This window comes from Oncorhynchus mykiss, chromosome 19, assembly GCF_057628025.1.
Source record: "Oncorhynchus mykiss isolate SJ-2025 chromosome 19, ASM5762802v1, whole genome shotgun sequence".
In the NCBI taxonomy this organism is placed as follows: domain Eukaryota; kingdom Metazoa; phylum Chordata; class Actinopteri; order Salmoniformes; family Salmonidae; genus Oncorhynchus; species Oncorhynchus mykiss.
This window is the reverse complement of record NC_143040.1, coordinates 57,565,957-57,590,287: the sequence shown is the minus strand read 5'-3', so window position 1 is coordinate 57,590,287 and position 24,331 is coordinate 57,565,957. Positions and strand designations below refer to the sequence as shown.

Here is a 24,331-nt window from a genome sequence, read left to right as displayed (position 1 = left end):
GTGTGTTTTGCAGTATGGATGGAGAGGTCCTTATCACTGACAAATTATTATCCTTATAATAATGAGATTTTCTTGGTACAGAAGCGCCAACTACTGGACAGTGATTGTAAGTAACACTGTCACAATGCCCTGTGCTTGTCATTTCTCTCTTGAATGAAAACAGATGAATTGACAAATAATATCAGCCATAACTGAGTTCTGTATTAATACATTATTGTATTTGCTACATTTCTTCTCTCCTATACAGTGCTGAGGCAGAACGTTGGTGGTGTTGAAGCCACTAAAGCTGGGTGACTTCAGCAGGTCCTGCTGTCTCGGCATCATCTCCACTGTACACCTCAGGTCTACTGTCAAAACGTAGTCTTAGAGAAGCTGGGTGACTTCAGCAGGTCCTGCTGTCTCGGCATCATCTCCACTGTACACCTCAGGTCTACTGTCAAAACGTAGTCTTAGAGAAGCTGGGTGACTTCAGCAGGTCCTGCTGTCTCGGCATCATCTCCACTGTACACCTCAGGTCTACTGTCAAAACGTAGTCTTAGAGAAGCTGGGTGACTTCAGCAGGTCCTGCTGTCTCGGCATCATCTCCACTGTACACCTCAGGTCTACTGTCAAAACGTAGTCTTAGAGAAGCTGGGTGACTTCAGCAGGTCCTGCTGTCTCGGCATCATCTCCACTGTACACCTCAGGTCTACTGTCAAAACGTAGTCTTAGAGAAGCTGGGTGACTTCAGCAGGTCCTGCTGTCTCGGCATCATCTCCACTGTACACCTCAGGTCTACTGTCAAAACGTAGTCTTAGAGAAGCTGGGTGACTTCAGCAGGTCCTGCTGTCTCGGCATCATCTCCACTGTACACCTCAGGTCTACTGTCAAAACGTAGTCTTAGAGAAGCTGGGTGACTTCAGCAGGTCCTGCTGTCTCGGCATCATCTCCACTGTACACCTCAGGTCTACTGTCAAAACGTAGTCTTAGAGAAGCTGGGTGACTTCAGCAGGTCCTGCTGTCTCGGCATCATCTCCACTGTACACCTCAGGTCTACTGTCAAAACGTAGTCTTAGAGAAGCTGGGTGACTTCAGCAGGTCCTGCTGTCTCGGCATCATCTCCACTGTACACCTCAGGTCTACTGTCAAAACGTAGTCTTAGAGAAGCTGGGTGACTTCAGCAGGTCCTGCTGTCTCGGCATCATCTCCACTGTACACCTCAGGTCTACTGTCAAAACGTAGTCTTAGAGAAGCTGGGTGACTTCAGCAGGTCCTGCTGTCTCGGCATCATCTCCACTGTACACCTCAGGTCTACTGTCAAAACGTAGTCTTAGAGAAGCTGGGTGACTTCAGCAGGTCCTGCTGTCTCGGCATCATCTCCACTGTACACCTCAGGTCTACTGTCAAAACGTAGTCTTAGAGAAGCTGGGTGACTTCAGCAGGTCCTGCTGTCTCGGCATCATCTCCACTGTACACCTCAGGTCTACTGTCAAAACGTAGTCTTAGAGAAGCTGGGTGACTTCAGCAGGTCCTGCTGTCTCGGCATCATCTCCACTGTACACCTCAGGTCTACTGTCAAAACGTAGTCTTAGAGAAGCTGGGTGACTTCAGCAGGTCCTGCTGTCTCGGCATCATCTCCACTGTACACCTCAGGTCTACTGTCAAAACGTAGTCTTAGAGAAGCTGGGTGACTTCAGCAGGTCCTGCTGTCTCGGCATCATCTCCACTGTACACCTCAGGTCTACTGTCAAAACGTAGTCTTAGAGAAGCTGGGTGACTTCAGCAGGTCCTGCTGTCTCGGCATCATCTCCACTGTACACCTCAGGTCTACTGTCAAAACGTAGTCTTAGAGAAGCTGGGTGACTTCAGCAGGTCCTGCTGTCTCGGCATCATCTCCACTGTACACCTCAGGTCTACTGTCAAAACGTAGTCTTAGAGAAGCTGGGTGACTTCAGCAGGTCCTGCTGTCTCGGCATCATCTCCACTGTACACCTCAGGTCTACTGTCAAAACGTAGTCTTAGAGAAGCTGGGTGACTTCAGCAGGTCCTGCTGTCTCGGCATCATCTCCACTGTACACCTCAGGTCTACTGTCAAAACGTAGTCTTAGAGAAGCTGGGTGACTTCAGCAGGTCCTGCTGTCTCGGCATCATCTCCACTGTACACCTCAGGTCTACTGTCAAAACGTAGTCTTAGAGAAGCTGGGTGACTTCAGCAGGTCCTGCTGTCTCGGCATCATCTCCACTGTACACCTCAGGTCTACTGTCAAAACGTAGTCTTAGAGAAGTAACACTGTTGGCTCCTCCTATTTGACAATTGATATTGAAATATTATGAGTAAATGTACATTTTATCATTAGGACTAGTAGTTTTTCCTGACCATAACCTTTTTCTTGGTTGAGTCACGTGGTCAGGAAAAACTTGTGCCATCAATAATGTATGATGAAACAAAATATGTTGTTAGATATATTCTTAACCCTCATATGGAAGAACTACAGGTACCAGTGTGCTCCCTCAGAGAAAGGAGGCACTGCATGATTTCCTGCGTGGAGCGGTCGATGGTGACGTTCATGATGCTCGTACATGTCTGTCTAGTTGAGCGCTTGGCCAGGGGGATGAAGGTCAGAACAAAACAGGCTGCCACGTTCAATGCCCCCGCAACCACAAAGCCCAGGTTGTAGCTTCCTGTCATGTCATTCATCCTACCTGACCGGGACAACAACAAATGTATGACTGAGACTTTAAACAACAAGGGTATGACTGAGACTTCAAACAACAAGGGTATGACTGAGACTTCAAACAACAAGGGTATGACTGAGACTTCAAACAGCAAGGGTATGACTGAGACTTCAAACAGCAAGGGTATGACTGAGACTTCAAACAGCAAGGGTATGACTGAGACTTCAAACAACAAGGGTATGACTGAGACGTCAAACAACAAGGATATGACTGAGACTTCAAACAACAAGGGTATGACTGAGACTTCAAACAACAAGGGTATGACTGAGACTTCAAACAGCAAGGGTATGACTGAGACTTCAAACAGCAAGGGTATGACTGAGACTTCAAACAACAAGGGTATGACTGAGACTTCAAACAACAAGGGTATGACTGAGACTTCAAACAACAAGGGTATGACTGAGACTTCAAACAGCAAGGGTATGACTGAGACTTCAAACAGCAAGGGTATGACTGAGACTTCACAACAAGGGTATGAATGAGACTTCAAACAGCAAGGGTATAACTACTGTGACTTCAAACAACAAGGGTATGACTGAGACTTCAAACAACAAGGGTATGACTGAGACTTCAAACAACAAGGGTATGACTGAGACTTCAAACAACAAGGGTATGACTGAGACTTCAAACAACAAGGGTATGACTGAGACTGAGTATGACTGAGACTTCAAACAAGGGTATGACTAAGAAGTCATTAAGTTGAATAATTTTGCACGCCCAATTTTTCAGTTTTTGATTTGTTAAAAGAGTTTGAAATATCCAATAAATGTCGTTCGACTTCATGATTGTGTCCCACTTGTTGTTGATTCTTCACAAAAAAATACAGTTTTATATCTTTATGTTTGAAGCCTGAAATGTGGCAAAAGGTCGCAAAGTTCAAGGGGGCCGAATACTTTCGCAAGGCACTGTACATAGCCCACCTATAATTTAGCCCAAACAACTACCTCTTTCCCAACTGTATTTAATTTATTTATTTATTTTGCTCCTTTGCACCCCATTATTTTTATTTCTACTTTGCACATTCTTCCATTGCAAAACTACCATTCCAGTGTTTTACTTGCTATATTGTATTTACCTTGCCACCATGGCCTTTTTTGCCTTTTTTGCCCTTCTCACCTCATTTCCTCACATTGTATATAGACTTGTTTATACTGTATCATTGACTGTATGTTTGTTTTACTCCATGTGTAACTCTGTGTCGTTGTATCTGTCGAACTGCTTTGCTTTATCTTGGCCAGGTCGCAATTGTAAATGAGAACTTGTTCTCAACTTGCCTACCTGGTTAAATAAAGGTAAAATAAAAAAATATCCATTGACTAAAATACCAATAGGAAGCACTGTAATACATTTGGATATGGTTAGGAATTGATTTCATTTTTTAAAATCAATTGCAAATGTTTTTTTTTATAAATAGATTTTTCAGACACAGAAGCTGTTTAGTTTCGATTTTATTTTAGCAATTTGTATTTTATTGTAGCTTTTTTTTACGCTTATTGCTGTACAGATGATGATGATCCAAACTGTATCACATACGGCGGTGATTGAGAGATCCATAGGGCGGCGCACAATTGGCCCAGCGTCGACAAGGTTTGGTCGGGTAGGCCGTCATAGTTAAGAACCTATTCTTATTTACACACTTGCCTAGTTAAATAAAGGTTACATAAAAAAAATGTGTGTTCAGGAATGTATTTGTTCTCCAGTCCCTTTAACCTGACGCTATTTTGAATACAGTAGCGGCAGATGTCTTCGCACATAGGCTGGATCACATGGTACGCATAGTGTGTGACGTAGTAGGTTATTGGATAGAAGAGGAAGAGAAGATGTCTACTGCCATCCTAATATAGCAGAAAATAAAAACATCGACCCAATTCATTCTACACTCATCATTTAGCGGTCTAGGCTACAACCACTGCATGGTATTGTTGCATAACGGTCTCAATGGCTGTGGCACATGCGAAACAAACGGTCCTAAATCCGGTAAGAGGCTTTTTACTAGACTACCTCTAGTATACTCATATATTTACAGCGAGACTAACGTTATCTCCCTTTCTCTATTAACGTTGTAGGAATAAAAACATAGTATACCGCATGCATGTTGTTGTCTTCAATAGGTCTATGTGCAGCTATCGCCTTTAACGTCTGTTTTGCAGTCATTTTATTGTATAATTGTTGGGCCGAAAAGCTGTTGGCATGTTTAACGATTTTATATGATTTGGTGTTTCAACAATGGGATGGAAGATATTGATAAATAATGCTATAGGCCACACACACACACAGCGAATATGATTTGATTGTTTGCCTAGATGGTTTGTCTTTATTAAGCCCATCTGACCCCTCCATCTAGGTGATTCCATTCACTGGGGCCATACCTGGGGGACTACACCCCGGGGAGATAGTCCTTATCCAGGGCACTGTTCACAATGATGCTGACAGGTATGTAATAATGTTATTGTTGTTTTTAACCCTAACTTAATGTCCACATCCCAGTTTAATCCTAACCCTCAACCAAACCTAACCCTAGTTTAATGTCCACATCTCAGTTCAAACCTAACCCAAACTTAATGTCCACATCCTGGTTCAACCCTAATCCTCAACCATAGCTTCACATAAGAATATGCTTAACTAGAAATAAAACGTTTAGGTAACAAACAAAAAAATACATCAGTTCAACCCATTCAAATAATACTTTTACCCAGCACACTGTTTAGCTAACAAAAAATATAAGTTCATCATTTTATTTTTTTGTGAGTCCCTGACTAAAGTCCCAGCCTTAGCTTTAAGACATTTAGAACCTCTTCTCTAATACGTACCAATGTGGTAACTGCAGGTTCCAGATGGACCTATCCTGTGGCACCAGCACTAAACCTCGTGCGGACATCGCCCTCCACTTCAACCCCCGTTTTAAGGGCTCCCCGTGCGTGGTGTGTAACTCCCTGGTGCAGGAGAGTTGGGGCTGTGAGGAGACCCTTCAGCAGCTGCCCTACAGACAGGGAGCAGCCTTCGAGACGATCATCCTGGTCCATGATGATGTCTTTAAGGCAAGTGGACCAATGTCTGGGACTTTACTTGCGGTTAACAAGGTGTCTTTAATTAGGCTACATACAGGAAAAACTCACTAACCTACATTTGCTTTCACATTCACTACTGTTAAGTCAAAAGAAGCTAGTATAGTCATGCAAATACAGTGTAATGGATTTTTGTGATCCCTGTGTGAATGCTGTTCACCTTTGTACCTGCAGGTGGCAGTAAATGGTTCTCATTTGTTAGAATACAAGCACAGAATCCCACTGGACAGGATTGACACATTTTCTATATCTGGGAAAGTCAAGGTGCGCTCCATTGGCTTTATACCAAACTCAGTAAGTACCCCCTCCAACACTATTTTTATAGGTCAATAGAATATATGTTTTCAACTAGCTCTATAATGAACGTCTTCATTATTATTTTCTCCTGTAGGCAATATACTCAATCTCAGGTGACCTGGTGAGTTGTGTGTTATATTTTCCATAAAGGATAGATCTATATTAGGCAACATGACCAATTGCATCAATATGTTAAGTGTACAGACATGGCCTATATCTTCTGCATTTCCAGAGTCTCCCTTACAAAGGCAGTATACTGAAAGGGGTGAGTCCAGGACAGCACATCACAATCAAGGGACACGTCAGCATGTACCCACACAGGTAAGCAATAGGACACCACTGATTATTTAAACCATGTTCTAAGAAAATAGACAGTGCATATTTTGAGGGAGTGTATAATGGCAAGATAGGGACTGCCCACTATCCATGACATCACAGGAGGCAGCTGAGGGGAGGACGGCTCATAAAGGACTGGAAAGGAGCAAATGGAATAGCATCAAACACATGTTTGATGTATTTGATACCATTCCACAAATTTGCTCCAGTCATTACCACAAGCCTGTCCTTCCCAATTAAGATGCCACCAACCTCCTGTGCGTGGCAATGTAGGTTATTCTACATCATTGTTTTTCTGATGAACCTCGTGTCTGGCAGCTTCACTGTGAACCTCCGCAACAACGGCAGTGAGAACATCGCTCTGCACCTGAACCCCCGGATGAAGTCGGCCATGTTCATCAGGAACTCCTACCTGAGTGAGTCCTGGGGACCAGAGGAGAGGGAGCTTCCCGTCTTCCCCTTCTCGCCTGGGGAGTACTTTGAGGTATGCTACCTCTAACTATCAGTATTAAGTATTTTCTTTGTTCAGGTGGATGCTGTTTCTAAATGAGCAGTTCTCACATGTTACTTGTATTATTGGAATTCTTACTAGTCTCTTTCACTATAAGTACTCTCTGCCCCAGATGCTGATCCTCTGCCAGCCCCACCAGTTCAAGCTGGCGGTGAATGGCTCTCACCTGCTGGAATACAGGCACCGGGTGCAGGACCTGAGCACCATCAACCAGCTGGAGATCATGGGAGACCTGGAGCTGATGGACATCAAGCTGTGGTGACCCATGACAGAGGCAAGCTAGGCCACAATGGGCTAAGCCCTATTCTGGACGACAGGCCCGTTCACAACTCCCCCACCCTGGGCAGTGAGCAGTGCTTGAGCCAGCCTGATTATGGGTTTCAATGTCTGAGCCATGAGGTTTACAGCTGAGGTAGCCTTGGATCTGTTTGAGTGGGTCTACAGGATTTGACAGTAATACTTGTATGCACTATCTGGTGCAAGGGAGGCTGGAATAATGTGTAATGACAGGAGTGTTATAGAAACAGCCCCATTTACACCTTGCGCTAACCTGTGGGTTTTGTGATCTGATCAAGGTTTGTTGCGTCTATACATAGTATTAAAATATCTTATCCATCCGCATTGACTGGATTTCCTAGTCCCTCCCTTACATTTGAAATAATTAATTTATTTAAAGACAATTATTAATGCCACCTGTCAATGATTTAGAGGCTGGTATGATGATTATTTAAATGGTTTGACCCTCCAGATCTGTTTACAATGGCTTGTCTGACTATCTCTGGAGGTGGTCAGGAAGATATGACTACAATGTATTTTAATCCACTACACCGGTCTAAAAATATGGTCACAATCAAGACAGAGGACACTTGTTAGCACCAGGTATAAACTCATTGGAAGGGACCGTGATTTGGAAGGGCTCGACTAAAATATCTCTTGGAGCTGCACTATGTTTCATCATTCTAAAATTAAATACTTAACCCTAATCACTAAAATAGTCCATTCTCATTCATCCATCTCAGGTTCTTCAGTGCTGAAACAAATTATAGGATGGTTACAGGTGCTGCTTGACAACTCTGAATATATTTAATGTTCTGTACCTGAGGGAACATGTGGCTATTTATTTACCCTCTGTAGGATATGTTCTTCAAATAGAATCCAATAGCTGTTTAAGTTCATACATTAAAGGCAATATGGCCTGAAAAGGTTGTCACAAGGTCAAACTCTTTCATGTGAAATGGCCAAATCTAGTTGACTAAGCTCACCTAGGGCTGGGTTCAATCCATATCGCCTGAAGACCAGCATTATAGCTTGATTGAAATGTAAAGGCAACATGCGGAGACTGCATTGGAAATTACCTTCGCATTTTAACGCGGCTCTTCTGCGATAGGGGTTAAACCCAGCCCCTAATCTAGTGCACTTCAATTCAAGCACAACTACAATACAGGGTCAAACCAATTGCACTGGGTGGTGATGGTTAATGAAAACAAGGGCTGGATTCAATCCGTAATGCAGAAAGATCTGCGTTAAAATGTAAAGGTAAATTCTGATTGAGCTGACATATGCAGCGTTTACCGTGAATATTGCCTTTAAATGTCAAATCGAGCTATAACGTGGATCGAATGTATGACTGCATGGCCACTATTTTCATGCTTGGCCAAAGGTCCAGCGCTATAGCACGCTTAAAATTTAAAGGTAATTTCCAATTGAGCAGACATGCGTTTACCGTGAATGTAGTCTCCGCAAACGTGGGAACATTGCAAGTTCTTTCAGTCACATTATTTAATCAATTCTGTTGATGTCATGTGATGCCTACTGTTTCCTTCTGCTGTAACCTACATAATATGAAGAATCTACTGTATGTAATGTCTTATCATTAGTCTGCTTTTAAATCAATTATGATTGGGGTCATTTTCTAATCCATTCAGCAGGTCCTCAATTACCTGTGATATCTATGCACATTTCTCCTCTTCAACCAGCCAGATGGGGCTATAAGTTAAGTGGTACAAACAGCGGTCGACTGGCCCATTTTTCTAAATCAAAACATCCAGCGGAAAAGGCCCTACTATAAACTGAGTCCGAAGCAAGAAATATCGCTCCTTTCCCATCCAAAAGACGGCACCCTACACAGGAAAATGTAATCAAGGTTTGAAATGATTGTTTTTGTTAAATATCTGTTTAGGCTTCTTAAGGTCAATTTGCAGTCAAATTATATTTGTATTATCTTCCGACCATCCAATCAAGGGGAAATTGGTGTAAGATGATGGTTAGAGAAAAATTGAGAATTCATGTGGCTTGAGGAAATTAAATTCCGTTTGAAGTAAGCCTAGCCCATACAAGTCTCTTCTTGACTGTCTCCTGGTGACAGAGGGCCCTTGTTTTCCACTCTCTCTGATGCTGGAGGTCCCGAGGCCTTAGACCCCTGATGAATGGAGCAGGACTTACCCTCAATACATCATGTAGAATGATTTTAAACTGTTGAATCGTTTGTGTTATTCTCATTTAGCTACAGTTATCAAAGGCACTCGTCACAAGGCTACCATTAAATACCTACTGAAGGATGTGTGACGTCAGAGGTGATAACACATGACTTTCAACAGGTCACCTTGAGGCTTGGCGTCAACAGAATCTAGTTCCTTAAAAATGTGATTTTATTAATATATCCACAGGAAAAAGAACTTGAGGAAAAGAAATGACCTTGGTATGGCACAATACAGAATCTTAACATGTAACTTAAACATGTATGAATTAAATGATATACATCATGATGACATCAACTCTTGTTTGGTGATTGACTGTAAACCAGAATCAGATAGAAAGGCAAAGACACTGTCCATCAGATCAACAAGTAGGCCATAGTCCGTTGTACAAAAAAATCAATGGCAGACCTGTGATTCACGACAGAAATAAAGCAGCTTTTCTTTAACATGTTTAGGAATAACTCACAACGCCACCTCTTTCTGCTTTAAATAGCTGACAGACAGCCCTCTTGTCTGTCCCCCTCCCAGGACAGTGGACTACGCTTCAGTAGAAGAGAGGCGCACAGGACAAGCACAAGTCCCCTGGGCCCTTCACCAGCAACAACCCCCTGTATGATGCAGAGGTTTGGCAAGTCGTTGGCTTAGGAGGGAAGGTCCTAGTTCAATTCTGCTCTCAGTAGCCAAATAGTATCACAGTCTTTTAGAGAAGTCCTGTGATTGTAGAGGACGGAGAGGATATTGGTTACAGGCATTCAGGGTTGGGAAGACCCACTGTTTGGCACAGGTGTGGAATGAGCGCCTGGGGGGAGTGTTTTAGGGGATGGACAGATATTTGAGTGAACCCCCTGTCAGACAGAGCTGAGTTTGACCAGGCCTCTGACAGAGTCCTCATGTAGAGAGTCCTGGCTGGCTGGGTTGTAGAAGCCCTGAAGGGTGTGGCTGTGTCCCAGGGGGCTGCCGCAGGGGAGCATGCCCGGTGGCGAGGGGGCTTCCTCAGGCGTGAGGAAGTGGTGGTGGACCCCGTCCGTGTGGTGGTGGTGGTGCGCTTCGCTGTGGTCATTCCGGGTGGGCAGCATGCCATTGTCACAGCTGAGGTTGGGGGTGGAGGTGGGGGGTGTAGGCTGGCCCCCTAGCGGCAGGGCTCCAGAGCAGGGACCGCCTAACAACGTCCTGCCCGGTAGAGAGGCCTCGTCTGTGAGGATGACCGGCTCACTCTGCATCAGGGGCGTGGCGGCAGCCTGCAAAACGAATTTGGTGCTCTGAATGCACTGGTCTTGAACACACTGAGACAGGAGAAATGGAGAAGGGTAGGAAAGGAGAGATAGGGAGAGTAATAAGACATGTTGAGACAGAGGGAAATGTGGGGATAGGAGGAGTGTAGTGAATTAATGAAGATAGATGAGGTTAACATGTGTAGTGAATGAATGAAGAGATGAGAAAAAAGAGAAAAGATATTGTTAGTAACCTTGTTAGAATGCACATTAAACCACCAGAGAAAAACACTAGGGCTGACCCCATTTAGTCCACTGTCGATAGGCTGTTGGTTGACAGATGTCTTTAGTCGACCAGTAGTAACAGAACTTTTCAGTCAGAAATGACTGTAATTATGTTGCAGCTTCAGCAACACGGACAGCGTGATAAACACGGTTGATGTTCTAAGGTGGTCGCTGGAGCAGGGATGAGAGGCAAAGGTTGCTAGTCATACAGGCACTCGTTCTGAGCCCGGCCCGGCACAATCAAATCAACTGCGGTCGGACTCACTCTAGAGTCACTTGTGTCTTGATTATTTCATCAAACAGTGTGCTTAAAGCATCAGACAAGCTCAGTGCATATAAATGTTTTTATTAAAACACATAGGCCAGGGTTCCCCAACTATATTGTTGAATATAACACCAGTAAATTGTCTTCAAGTATTCCCACGCATAATAGAGAGATCATATACAAGGTCTGAAATTAGGTCTGAATAATATGTAAATATTATATCTGTTTGGGCTTGTGGTAAATTTGCAGTCTAACATGCCCGTCTGTATATGGAAAAATACACGTTAAAACATTTAGACCAATCGATTGGTCGAAAGAACAGATGACTCTCGGTCGACCAAGATTTTTGTTGTTGTCGGGGACAGCCCTAAAATACACAGTATTCAATGTGACTCAAATGCATAGTGAAGTCAATACATGGAGTTGAAACAGCATTAAGCCAGATAATGATTTAGCTCTGTATCTCTGTAACCTAAATAGTGTCCATGTAAATCAAACATCTTAATGGACTGGGAATGAGCCAGCAGTGCACTGTTTTAGCCTTTGAACTAAATGAGTCTATTTAATAATAAGCTAAGGACTCCCTCTGCAACTGGATCCGGGACTTCCTGACAGGCCGCCCCCCAGGTGGTAAGGGAAGGCAACAAAACACAATCTCATCAATCCTCGGGCCAACTCTCTTCTCTGTATACATCAATGATGTCGCTCTTGCTGCTGTTGATTCTCTGATACACCTCTACGCAGACGACACCATTCTGTATACTTCTGGCCCCTCTTTGGACACTGTGCTAACTAACCTCTAGACGAGCTTCAATGCCATACAACTCTCATTCCGTGGCCTCCAACTGCTCTTAAATGCAAGTAAAACAAAATGCATGCTATTCAACCGATCACTGCCCGCACCTTCTCGCCCGTCCAGCATCACTACAACTACAAATACCTAGGTGTCTGGTTAGACTGTAAACTCTCCTTCCAGACTCACATTAAGCATCTCCAATCCAAAATTAAATGTAGAATCGGCTTCCTATATCGCAACAAAGCATCCTTCACTCATGCTGCCAAACATACCCTGGTAAAACTGACGATCCTTGACTTCGGTGATGTCATCTATAAAATAGCCTCCAACACTCTACTCAACAAACTGGATGTAGTCTATCACAGTGCCATCCGTTATGTCACCAAAGCCCCATACACTACCCACCATGCGACCTGTACGCTCTCGTTGGTTGGCCCTCGCTTCATACTTGTCGCCAAACCCACTGGCTACAGGTCATCTACAAGTCTCTGCTAGGTAAAGCCCTGCCTTATCTCAGCTCACTGGTCACCATAGCAGCACCCACTCGTAGCACGCGCTCCAGCAGGTATATCTCACTGGTCACCACCAAAGCCAATTCCTCCTTTGGTCATCTTTCCTTCCAGTTCTCTGCTCCCAATGACTGGAACGAACTGCATAAATCTCTGAAGCTGGAGACTCATATCTCCCTCACTAGCTTTAAGCACCAGCTGTCAGAGCAGCTCACAGATCACTGCACCTGTACATAGTCCATCTGTAAACAGCCCATCCATCTACCTACCTCATCCCCATACTGTATTTATCTTGCTCCTTTGCACCCCAGTATCTCTACTTGCACATTCATCTTCTGCACATCTACCATTCCAGTGTTTAATTGCTATGTTGTAATTACTTCGCCACCATGACCTATTTATTGCCTTAACTCCCTTATTTGACCTTATTTGCACTCACTGTATATAGACATTTTGTTTTCTTTTGTTCTACTGTATTATTGACTATGTTTTGTTTATTCCATGTGTAACTCTGTGTTGTTGTATGTGTCCAATTGCTATGCTTTATCTTGGCCAGGTCGCAGTTGCAAATGAGAACTTGTTCTCAACTAGCCTACATGGTTAAATAAAGGTTAAATAATTTATTTATGCATTTATATAAAAAAAATAATCTGCCACACTAATCCTCAACACAGGGGTGCGTGCTTAGTCCCCTCCTGTACTCCCTGTTCACCCACGACTGCGTGGCCAGGCAAGACTCCAACACCATCATTAGGTTTGCCAACACAACAGTGGCAGGCCTGATCACCGACAACAATGAGACAGCCTATAGGTCTTTCATCATGATTAGTTTAGCCCCAATGTCAGCTAGTCAAGATCGAAAGCTTCTCTTTGACAGGTGCGCTCCACAATCCCATCACATCTCCAAATATAATAATAAGGGCCAGCTTTGGCAAAGTTGCACTCCTTAGGTTACTTTATAAATGCTTTTCAAATATTTTAGCTCCATACTGTCCTTTGGAAAAATAGGCATTATTTACTAATGAGCTTTGACTATCTCCTTGGCTGTAATTCCTTTAGAGGCTGGGGAGGGTGAGTTGCTGGTTGGGTCTGGGACTGCTGCCCCCTGTTCTGCCCAGGGGGAGAAGAGAGAGATATTTTCCAAAGCACTGGCTGTCATTACCCATGTTGGCGTGCTGCTCTGTGCTAGGAGCCTGTGAGGTAGTGAAGTTGAGTTCTGATAAGTTTAGCCCTGGTCATAAACCGGTCATCAGCCCAGCAAACTACAGGAAGAGCAGCTGGAACAGAGCTAAGAGAAGGAGAGAAGGAATACAACTAACCAAACCTGGTCTAGCCTAGCCTGAACAAAACCATGTCTGCTCTTGATCTGCCTGCCTGGCTGACTGACTGCATGATGATCTGTATGCCTGCCTGGCTGACGATCTGTCTTCCTGCCTGGATGACTGCATGACAATCTGTCTTCCTGCCTGGATGACTGCATGACAATCTGTCTTCCTGCCTGGATGACTGCATGACAATCTGTCTGCCTGCCTGGCTGCATGACAATCTGCCTGCCTGGCTGACTGCATAATGATCTGCATGACGATCTGCCTGCCTGGCTGACTGACTGCATAACGATCTGCCTGCCTGGCTGACTGCATGACGATCTGCCTGCCTGGCTGACTGCATGACGATCTGCCTGCCTGGCTGACTGCATGACGATCTGCCTGCCTGGCTGACTGCATGACGATCTGCCTGCCTGGCTGACTGCATGACGATCTGCCTGCCTGGCTGACTGCATGACGATCTGCCTGCCTGGCTGACTGCATGACGATCTGCCTGCCTGGCTGACTGACTGCATGATGATCTGATGCACATTCAAATGATGTCAGCTGTCTAAACATTGGTTCATTCTAGGGTTGTTCAAGCTAGATTATTAGTTTGACATAGGTGAGAAGCATTCTATTAGTCATTTGTCTAATGACTGAACAAATCACACGTCAGGTAGACACCACAAAGATACTGAGAGTCTAAAATGAGTTGTGTGGATCATCATCCAGTACTCAAGTTGAAACAGGAGTCCATCAAATTCCGGAGTCTACATGTGTCCCGCTCGGCCATCTAAAAATAGCTGCCAGCTACAACAGAAACTTACAAAAAATAAAAGCTGATTGTGTTTTAACTAGAGGCCATGGCCACTGTTCTAGATGTCACGTCGCCCACACATACTGTCCTTCCACGGTTCTCTCTGTCACTTCCTGACTGGGGCCTAATGTAACGGATGGTGTAATGACATGACGGCATCCTTGTAATCTGTTGCCATGGTGACACAGCTTCTCTAGATCAGCCTACAATGGCTTTACAAAACAGATACATGGAAAAAACAGCAATAGTCTACTCCAAACTTGACGATTATTAGTTACCAATTTGTCTTTCGTACATTGACAGACTGCCTTTCACTATTACAAATCAAAGTGTGTTGGTCACGTACACAGTTTAGCAGATGTTATAATAGCGGGAGCAGTGTAATGCTTGTGTTACTAGCTCAGTGCAGTAACGAATCCAATTAACACCATCAGTAATCCAAATGAACTCTATGCATATATACACCAAAAAAGTGAGAATGATATGTACAGCAGTATATATTACAGTGAGCTCTCAAGAATCCAGTATATAAATACGCTGTGTGCAGTGTAACAGTAATGCAATGTAGAGTAGTAGATATATTAGAATGAGCGATGTTGAGAATACAGTATGTGGAAAAACTATGAAAGAAACATGAAGTGTCCATTGTTTATTGTCTCTATATACATGGGACAGCAGAGTTGGCTGTGTGTGAATGTATTTGTGAGTACAGGATTCTTGAGTGTGTATGAGGTGTGTGTTTTGTCTCGTACTGCAGGACACTGTGTGATGGCTGTTCAGCAGTCTGATGGCCCGGAGACAGAAGCTGTTTTTCAGTATTTACATGACGACCAGCTATGATTCAACGGTGCTATATTTCAATGGAAATTCTTTCTCTTGTTAAGTCAAACACATGCCACATTCTCTTAAGTTGGTGACTAAATATAGATTTCGTTAGTGGCGACATTTCAAATGGTTCCCTGTGAAAAGTAATAAATGTAGTATGTTGCTCCTAACAATAACAACTGGTCCTAACAGACTCTACATGTGATAAAGCGATGGAATGCCAAACACGTCTCCCAGCCAGCACAACTGTTCCAGATGGCCATGACCCACTCAATAAGACCAGAGCTGCCATCCAGGACACTGGATTATTCTAACAGCCTATTGGATTCAAGTTCAGGAGTATAACAAGTAGTGACCGTTCATTAGAATGTAGGAGAAGGGAAACAACGGCTTGTTCACTAAGGGCCACCAGAAGCCGTCCTCTTTCTTTCATTCCCTGCAGGACTGGTGGGGGTGAGGTTGACATTTACAGTTCCTCTCCCTTTGTTCTGAAACACTCCAACACCAATTACACTGTCTGCTGACAGTGCCTTGTTAAGTCAGACTCACTCCACCTGGGTACTGTAGGACCTTTCGCTCTAAAACACCATTTATTCTCATTTCCTCTCCCTATGTCTGTTATTGTCTGTCATCCCTTTCTTGCCATCTATCTGTTTTTGCCATGCCAAAACCTCCCAGCACAAGAGTTAGATTGTCCAGTCAGTCTGCATGATAAGCTTGTGGGAAGCAGAGGGGGAGAGTGTGTGCACTGCACATGAGCACAACACATGTCCCTACCTAGGGATCTCTGAGATGTCAGAGAGGGGGAGAGTGTGATGAGGGGGGAGCCAAGGAGTCACACAGCACGAGCACTGTCCATAATGACATTGCCTGTCGCTCACACACACGCACTGACCTATTTCCCAGCCATAATGCCAGATCACTGAGCATCATGGGTAAAATCTGTGTGAATATTAACAGAAACAATCCACTATTTGGAATCCCAGCAGTTGATTTGTTCCAATCTGTTGACCAGATATGGAAATGAGATTGGCAAAATAGATTTGGCTTTCTAGATTTGGATTGAGAGGAGCTGGAGGGAAAGAGGGAGAGAGGTGAGATCAACAGCCTTGTCAGTTGGCTTGCTAGCGTGGTATGAGGAGAGCAGCGGTATTTATTCATCAACCCTGAGGGAGGGAGGGAGGGAGGGAGGGAGGGAGGGAGGGAGGGAGGGAGGGAGGGAGGCTCTAACCCTACTCTGCCCTTGACCCCCATCGCGTGGAAACAGGGCCCTGGTCCAACTCTAAACCAATTACCAATGCTGATGATTGCAATAATACACCATGATGCCGCTGGTCATCATAATTCCCGGGAGATTGATTGGGATAGTTTATCTATCTAGATGGCAAGGCGGACAGTAGAGCCATTGTTTACAGATAAAAAAACAGCTGGACAATCAGGCTACTATGAGAGCTGAAGAAGCTGGCACTGCCACGCAATCAGGGCCTGGCACAGCAACAGCTGGACAATCAGGCTACTATGAGAGCTGAAGAAGCTGGCACTGCCACGCAATCAGGGCCTGGCACAGCAACAGCTGGACAATCAGGCTACTATGAGAGCTGAAGAAGCTGGCACTGCCACGCAATCAGGGCCTGGCACAGCAACAGCTGGACAATCAGGCTACTATGAGAGCTGAAGAAGCTGGCACTGCCACGCAATCAGGGCCTGGCACAGCAACAGCTGGACAATCAGGCTACTATGAGAGCTGAAGAAGCTGGCACTGCCACGCAATCAGGGCCTGGCACAGCAACAGCTGCCATTCGTTTTCCAGGTTGAGTCAGCCAATGATGGGTCACTGTGCGGCCACCCTCCATTCAAGGCCCGGAATGGCTGAATCAATGATATCACTGTTCACCATGCTTGACCTTTTATAAGGAACCTATAGCTAACTAATCTTCAAGAGGCCAGGTGATATATGGTAAGCCATATTAAGATGGCATGGGTGTGGTTTGGTTTGCACTGATGGCCATAAGTAGGTTTGGAAAAGACACAGAGTGGAGAATGGCTCACCATGTGGCTCTGTGATTGGGTGGATCCATACATGGTGATGCCATTGGTTGGCGGGGTGGGCTGTGGCGTGTCTGATTGGACAAAGCCTCTTCTGTCGATGAGACTGAGGAGAGAAAGAGAAATATCTGAGAAAACCATTCAATGATATAATATTTTAGATCCCTTCCTTGACAAGTGAATAAGGCAAGTCCCAAGTCTATTTCAATACTGTACTTTGAGGCAAGGCTGACACTACATTTATTTTGCATTTGTGAATGAAATGCTTTACTTTCTTTGAATACTCTAATTTCAATCATTGGCAGATATCCTTACACAATGTAAATCGATGTTAAGAGGATTCAGAATGCAGATGAAATGAGATGACAGAGTTAATACTGTGAAAGAATAAGAGGGCCAGAAGAAGCACACAGAGAAACCCACTACAGGAGCGTTGTATTTAATGTTTCATTCCGTATGCAGGCTCTCCTCTTAGTATTCAATCAATGAGGTCATACAACGATCAGTGGAGTGAATCATTATCGTTGTTCTATCATTACCATTGCTGGGCTGACACATGGCTGAGTAGACAGGAACCTGCTGAGGTTAAGCAACATGATTGAATTATAGTGTGTGTCTTTTTTGTGTGTGTGTGAGAGCTTGCATGTGTGTCTAAGGATGCATGTGTGTCTGTATAAAGGGGGTGTGTGAGTATGTGTAAGTGCATAGAGAGACTAAGTCATGGGCTAACCAACATCCATTCACCACCATGGAGGGGCTGTGTGTTGATATGAAACAGTGACACAGGTCAGCTCTAACGGAATGTGTGAGTGCACAGGGTAATCAGTAACAGAGAGCCTGTTGACTCAGAGCTAGCTAGTCTCTTACAGGAATTCACCAGACAGGCAGGCGGAGGTGGACTTGTGAAAACTGAAGACATATAGAATGTACACACACACACACACACCCTTCTTGCCCACCACCTGCCCAGTGAGTACTGTCCCTTGCTCCCCAGTAGAGTTATTACCAGTGAGTACTGTCCCTTGCACCCCAGTTGAGTTATTACCAGTGAGTACTGTCCCTTGCTCCCCAGTAGAGTTATTACCAGTGAGTACTGTCCCTAGCTACCCAGTAGAGTTATTACCAGTGAGTACTGTCCCTTGCTACCCAGTAGAGTTATTACCAGTGAGTACTGTCCCTTGCTACCCAGTAGAGTTATTACCAGTGAGTACTGTCCTTTGCTAACCAGTAGAGTTATTACCAGTGAGTACTGTCCCTTGCTACCCAGTAGAGTTATTACCAGTGAGTACTGTCCCTTGCTACCCAGTAGAGTTATTACCAGTGAGTACTGTCCCTTGCTACCCAGTAGAGTTATTACCAGTGAGTAATGATGTGGGCAGTGGAGGCTGGGTTGGGACCGTTACACAGAGTGCAGCCAAACACACTGAAAGGCCCAGAGCTAAAAGCATTTTTAATTTCTCTCCCCTGTTTATTCACCGGTTCCCCCTGGCCCTGTACGTGTGTTTTACCTCACTGTTAATAACATGCTACTGTTGCACTGTAGCATGCCTTTATACATGTCCCAAATGGCACCCTATTCACTATAGAGCCCTACGAGCCCTGGTCAAAAGTAGTGCACTACAGTACATAGGGAATAGGATGCTATTTGGCACTGAGCTTAGCGTTAAACCACAGAAGAGGTGCTGCGTCTCCAGTTGTCAAGTCAGCGAGGGAAACCTGGGCTGTAAAGATAAGAGAAGATAGCCTCTATCTAGGCTGAGTGAGTGTGAAGAACCAGCGCTTTCACCACAGAGTGTGTGTGTAGAACGTGAGGGGAGGCACGTAGGGTGTTGGGAGAGAGACAGGAGGCCATAGGTCATAACAGTCCTGGAACCGTAAAAGCCATGGTTTCATGCATGTTAACATCAGAAGCCTCCTCCCTAAATGTGTTTTATTCACTGCTTTAGCACACTCCGCTAACCCTGATGTCCTAGCCGTGTCTGAATCCTGGCTTAGGAAGGCCACCAAAAATGTAGACATTTCCATCCCTAACTACAACATTTTCCGTCAAGATAGAACTGCCAAAGGGGGCGGAAATCTACTGCAGAGATAGCCTGCAGAGGTCTCTCATACTATCCAGGTCTGTTCCCAAACAGTTTGAGCTTCTACTTCTAAAAATCCACCTTTCCAGAAATAAGACTCTCACTGTTGCCGCTTGTTATAGACCCCCCTCAGCTGTGCCCTGGACACCATATGTGAATTTATTGCCCCCCATCTATCTTCAGAGTTCGTACTGTTAGGTGACTTAAACTGGGATATGCTTAGCACCCCAGCCGTCCTACAATCTAAGCTAGATGCCCTCAATCTCACACAAATTATCAAGGAACCTACCAGGTACAACCCTAAATCCGTAAACATGGGCACCCTCATAGATATCATCCTGACCAACTTGCCCTCCAAATACACCTCTGCTATCTTCAACCAGGATCACAGTGATCACTGCCTCATTGCCTTCATCCGGAATGGGCCCGCGGTCAAACGACCACCCCTCATCACTGTCAAACGCTCCTTAAAATACTTCAGCAAGCAAGCCTTTCTAATCGACCTGGCCCGGGTATCCTGGAAGGATATTGACCTCATCCCGTCAGTAGAGGATGCCTGGTTGTTCTTTAAAAGTGCTTTCCTCACCATCTTAAATAAGCATGCCCCATTCAAAAAAAATTGAAGTAAGAACAGATATAGCCCTTGGTTACCTCCAGACTTGACTGCCCTTGACCAGCACAAAAACATCCTGTGGCATACTGCATTAGGATCAAAATGCCCCCGTGATATGCAACTTTTCAGGGAAGTCAGGAACCAATATACACAGTCAGTTAGGAAAGCTAAGGCTAGCTTTTTCAAACAGAAATTTGCATCCTGAAACACTAATTCTAAAAAGTTTTGGGGCACCGTAAAGTCCATGGAGAATAAGAGCACCTCTTCCCAGCTGCCCACTGCTCTGAGGCTAGGAAACACTACATCTAAGATAATCGAGAATTTCAATAAGCATTTTTCTACGGCCGGCCATTCTTTCCACCTGGCTACCCCTACCCCGGCCAACAGCCCTGCACCTCCCGCAGCAACTTGCCCAAGCCCCCCCCCCCCCCCTTAACCGATTGCTGCCCGCCCGCCTAGCATCACTACTCTGGACAATTCCGACTTAGAATATGTGGACAACTACAAATACCTAGGTGTCTGGTTAGACTGTAAACTCTCCTTCCAGAGTCACATTAAGCATCTCCAATCCAAAATTAAATATAGAATCGGCATACTATTTCACAAAGCCTCCTTCACTCATGCTGCCAAACATACCCTCGTAAAACTGACTATCCTACGATCCTTGACTTCGGCAATGTCATTTACAAAATAGCCTCCAACACTCCACTTAGCAAACTGGATGCAGTCTATCACAGTGCCATCCATTTTGTCACCAAAGCCCCATATATTACTCACCACTGCAACCTGTACGCTCTCGTTGGCTGGCCCTTGCTACATATTCATCGCCAAACCCACTATCTATAAGTCTTTGCTAGGTAAAGCCCCGCGTTATCTTAGCTCACGGGTCACCATAGCAACACCCACCCATAGCTCCAGCAGGTATATTTCACTGTTCATCCCCATTTCATTTTTTGCACCCCAGTATCTCTACCTGCACATCATCTGCACATATGTCACTCCAGTGTTAATGCTAAATTGTAATTATTTTGCCTCTATGGCCTATTTAAATAAAGGTGAAATAAATAATGGGGTTTCAACTATGAGTTACACACAGTGAGGCAATCCAAATGAAAGGGTTATATTGATGATGTGTCTGAATGCAAATTCTGTAGAGAAGGAAGTGTTGGATAAGACAAGCTAATAAGCAATCAATGGCTATGAGTCTATAGATACAATGACTACTACGTCTAGCACTTCTATGTGCATAGTTTGATCTCACTGGGAGGTGCTGGAATCCGTTGTACTATCAGAGGTCTGAATGAGGAATAGCTGCAGGCAGATGATTTCACAGCAGCAGCTCTCTAACGAGATCAAGATGAGACCTATTTTAGCTTTCTGACAATGTAGTAAATTACAGTGACAGGAAAAACTGATTTCTCCTAGAATGAGAAGAACTATTGGATTTGAGATTTCTCTAAGACAGAGGATGATAGTGTGCCATATGTTACATTCTGGGTAAATCCAAATATACAGAGCCAGATAGTGTCAGATCCGCACGCAAACACAGGACTGTCCTTACCTGGGTGGCAGGGGTCCACACAGCGCTGCACAGCAGTTGGTGAATATGTTTCCGTGGCTGTAAGGGTTATAATTGTCTTTCCCTCTTTTAGACGACCACGACCCTTTGATCTGAAACAGAAAAGGCCACAATCAGAGCAATAAACCAGGGGTTAAAAACGTAGTTGTATTTAAAGACTTTTGACCGGAACCTTCGGTTCCTCCTGTATGTGTGTGTCTATAATGTCCCAGGCAGCTCTACAGTGGTGAGCGATGAGGCAAACTCAGATCTGGTTGTCTTGCCCCAAACTCAACCATCCACTAGAGGAAAAAAAACTGCTGCCTGGGTTTAGTGGTGTCTGTGTAATCTGGTAGGAGACAGGAGAAGGCTGGGGGTTTAGTAGTGTCTGTAATCTGGTAGGAGACAGGAGAAGGAGGGGGTTAGTAGTGTCTGTGTAATCTGGTAGGAGACAGGAGAAGGAGGGGGTTAGTAGTGTCTGTGTAATCTGGTAGAAGACAGGAGAAGGAGGGGGTTAGTAGTGTCTGTGTAATCTGGTAGAAGACAGGAGAAGGAGGGGGTTAGTAGTGTCTGTGTAATCTGGTAGAAGACAGGAGAAGGAGGGGGTTAGTAGTGTCTGTGTAATCTGGTAGGAGACAGGAGAAGGAGGGGGTTAGTAGTGTCTGTGTAATCTGGTAGGAGACAGGAGAAGGAGGGGGTTAGTAGTGTCTGTGTAATCTGGTAGAAGACAGGAGAAGGAGGGGGTTAGTAGTGTCTGTGTAATCTGGTAGGAGACAGGAGAAGGAGGGGGTTTAGTAGTGTCTGTAATCAGGTAGGAGACATGAGGAGGGGGTTTAGTAGTGTCTGTGTAATCTGGTAGAAGACAGGAGAAGGAGGGGGTTAGTAGTGTCTGTGTAATCTGGTAGGAGACAGGAGAAGGAGGGGGTTAGTAGTGTCTGTGTAATCTGGTAGGAGACAGGAGAAGGAGGGGGTTAGTAGTGTCTGTGTAATCTGGTAGAAGACAGGAGAAGGAGGGGGTTAGTAGTGTCTGTGTAATCTGGTAGGAGACAGGAGAAGGAGGGGGTTTAGTAGTGTCTGTAATCAGGTAGGAGACATGAGGAGGGGGTTTAGTAGTGTCTGTGTAATCTGGTAGGAGACAGGAGAAGGAGGGGGTTTAGTAGTGTCTGTAATCAGGTAGGAGACAGGAGAAGGCTGTGGGTTTAGTAGTGTCTGTATTCAGGTAGTAGACAGTAGAAGGCTGGGGGTTAGTAGTGTCTGTGTAATCTGGTAGAAGACAGGAGAAGGAGGGGGTTAGTAGTGTCTGTGTAATCTGGTAGGAGACAGGAGAAGGAGGGGGTTAGTAGTGTCTGTGTAATCTGGTAGGAGACAGGAGAAGGAGGGGGTTAGTAGTGTCTGTGTAATCTGGTAGAAGACAGGAGAAGGAGGGGGTTAGTAGTGTCTGTGTAATCTGGTAGGAGACAGGAGAAGGAGGGGGTTTAGTAGTGTCTGTAATCAGGTAGGAGACATGAGGAGGGGGTTTAGTAGTGTCTGTGTAATCTGGTAGGAGACAGGAGAAGGAGGGGGTTTAGTAGTGTCTGTAATCAGGTAGGAGACAGGAGAAGGCTGTGGGTTTAGTAGTGTCTGTATTCAGGTAGTAGACAGTAGAAGGCTGGGGGTTAGTAGTGTCTGTGTAATCTGGTAGGAGACAGGAGAAGGAGGGGGTTAGTAGTGTCTGTAATCAGGTAGGAGACAGGAGATGGCTGGGGGTTTAGTAGTGTCTGTAATCAGGTAGGAGACAGGAGAAGGAGGGGGTTAGTAGTGTCTGTGTAATCAGGTAGGAGAAAGAGGGGTTTAGTAGTGTCTGTGTTATCAGGTAGGAGAAAGAGGGGTTTAGTAGTGTCTGTGTAATCTGGTATGAGACAGGAGAAGGAGGGGGTTTATTAGTGTCTAATCAGGTAGGAGACAGGAGGAGGGGGTTTAGTAGGGTCTGTGTAATCTGGTAGGAGACAGGAAAGGGCTGGGGGTTTAGTAGTGTCTGTGTTATCTGGTAGGGGACAGGATAAGGAGGGGGGTTTGGTAGTGTCTGTGTAATCAGGTAGGAGACAGGAGAAGGAGGGGGTTTAGTAGCGTCTGTGTAATCTGGTAGGAGACAGGAGATGGCTGGGGGTTTTTAGTAGGGTGTGTAATCAGGTAGGAGACAGGAGATGGCTGGGGGTTTAGTAGTGTCTAATCAGGTAGGAGAAGGAGGGGGTTTAGTAGTGTCTAATCAGGTAGGAGACAGGAGGAGGGGGTTTAGTAGTGTCTGATCAGGTAGGAGACAGGAGAAGAAGGGGTTTAGTAGTGTCTGTGTAATCTGGTAGGAGACAGGAAAGGGCTGGGGGTTTAGTCGTGTCTGTGTAATCTGGAAGGAGACAGGAGAAGGAGGGGGTTTAGTAGTGTCTGTGTAATCAGGTAGGAGACAGGAGAAGGAGGGGGTTTAGTAGTGTCTGTGTAATCAGGTAGGAGACAGGAGAAGGAGGGGGTTTAGTAGTGTCTGTTTAATCAGGTAGGAGACAGGAGAAGACGGGGTTTAGTAGTGTCTGTAATCAGGTAGAAGACAGGAGAAGGAGGGGGTTTAGTAGTGTCTGTGTAATCAGGT

General features: G+C 45.0%; 2 protein-coding genes across 21 annotated transcripts in view; one reads left to right on the top strand and one right to left on the bottom strand.

Moving 5' to 3' along the window:
* Positions 1–4,237: 4,237 nt before the first annotated feature.
* Positions 4,238–9,698, top strand: LOC110498047 (galectin-8). Its single transcript, XM_021574609.3, has 8 exons — positions 4,238–4,692; positions 5,060–5,148; positions 5,543–5,753; positions 5,955–6,074; positions 6,172–6,198; positions 6,310–6,398; positions 6,732–6,897; positions 7,037–9,698. Exons 1-8 carry the CDS (start codon positions 4,654–4,656, stop codon positions 7,184–7,186), a joined length of 891 nt encoding a protein of 296 aa, XP_021430284.2. The 5' UTR covers positions 4,238–4,653; the 3' UTR covers positions 7,187–9,698.
* LOC110498046 (palmitoyltransferase ZDHHC14) overlaps positions 9,555–24,331 on the bottom strand; it is an 88,972-nt gene continuing 74,195 nt past the window's right edge. For 9 of the 20 annotated variants that reach the window (XM_090211442.1, XM_090211435.1, XM_021574607.3 and 6 more), the window contains 3 exons: positions 21,718–21,827; positions 17,466–17,568; positions 9,555–10,639 (listed from right to left, as the gene is read on the bottom strand). In XM_090211442.1, coding sequence (XP_090067568.1) covers positions 10,250–10,639; positions 17,466–17,568; positions 21,718–21,827 — 603 coding nt within the window. In that variant the 3' untranslated portion in view covers positions 9,555–10,249. Of the gene's footprint in view, positions 10,685–17,465; positions 17,569–21,717; positions 21,828–24,331 lie in introns of all 20 variants that reach the window. The other 11 variants (XM_036954979.2, XM_036954975.2, XM_036954981.2 and 8 more) reach the window with 2 other exon arrangements.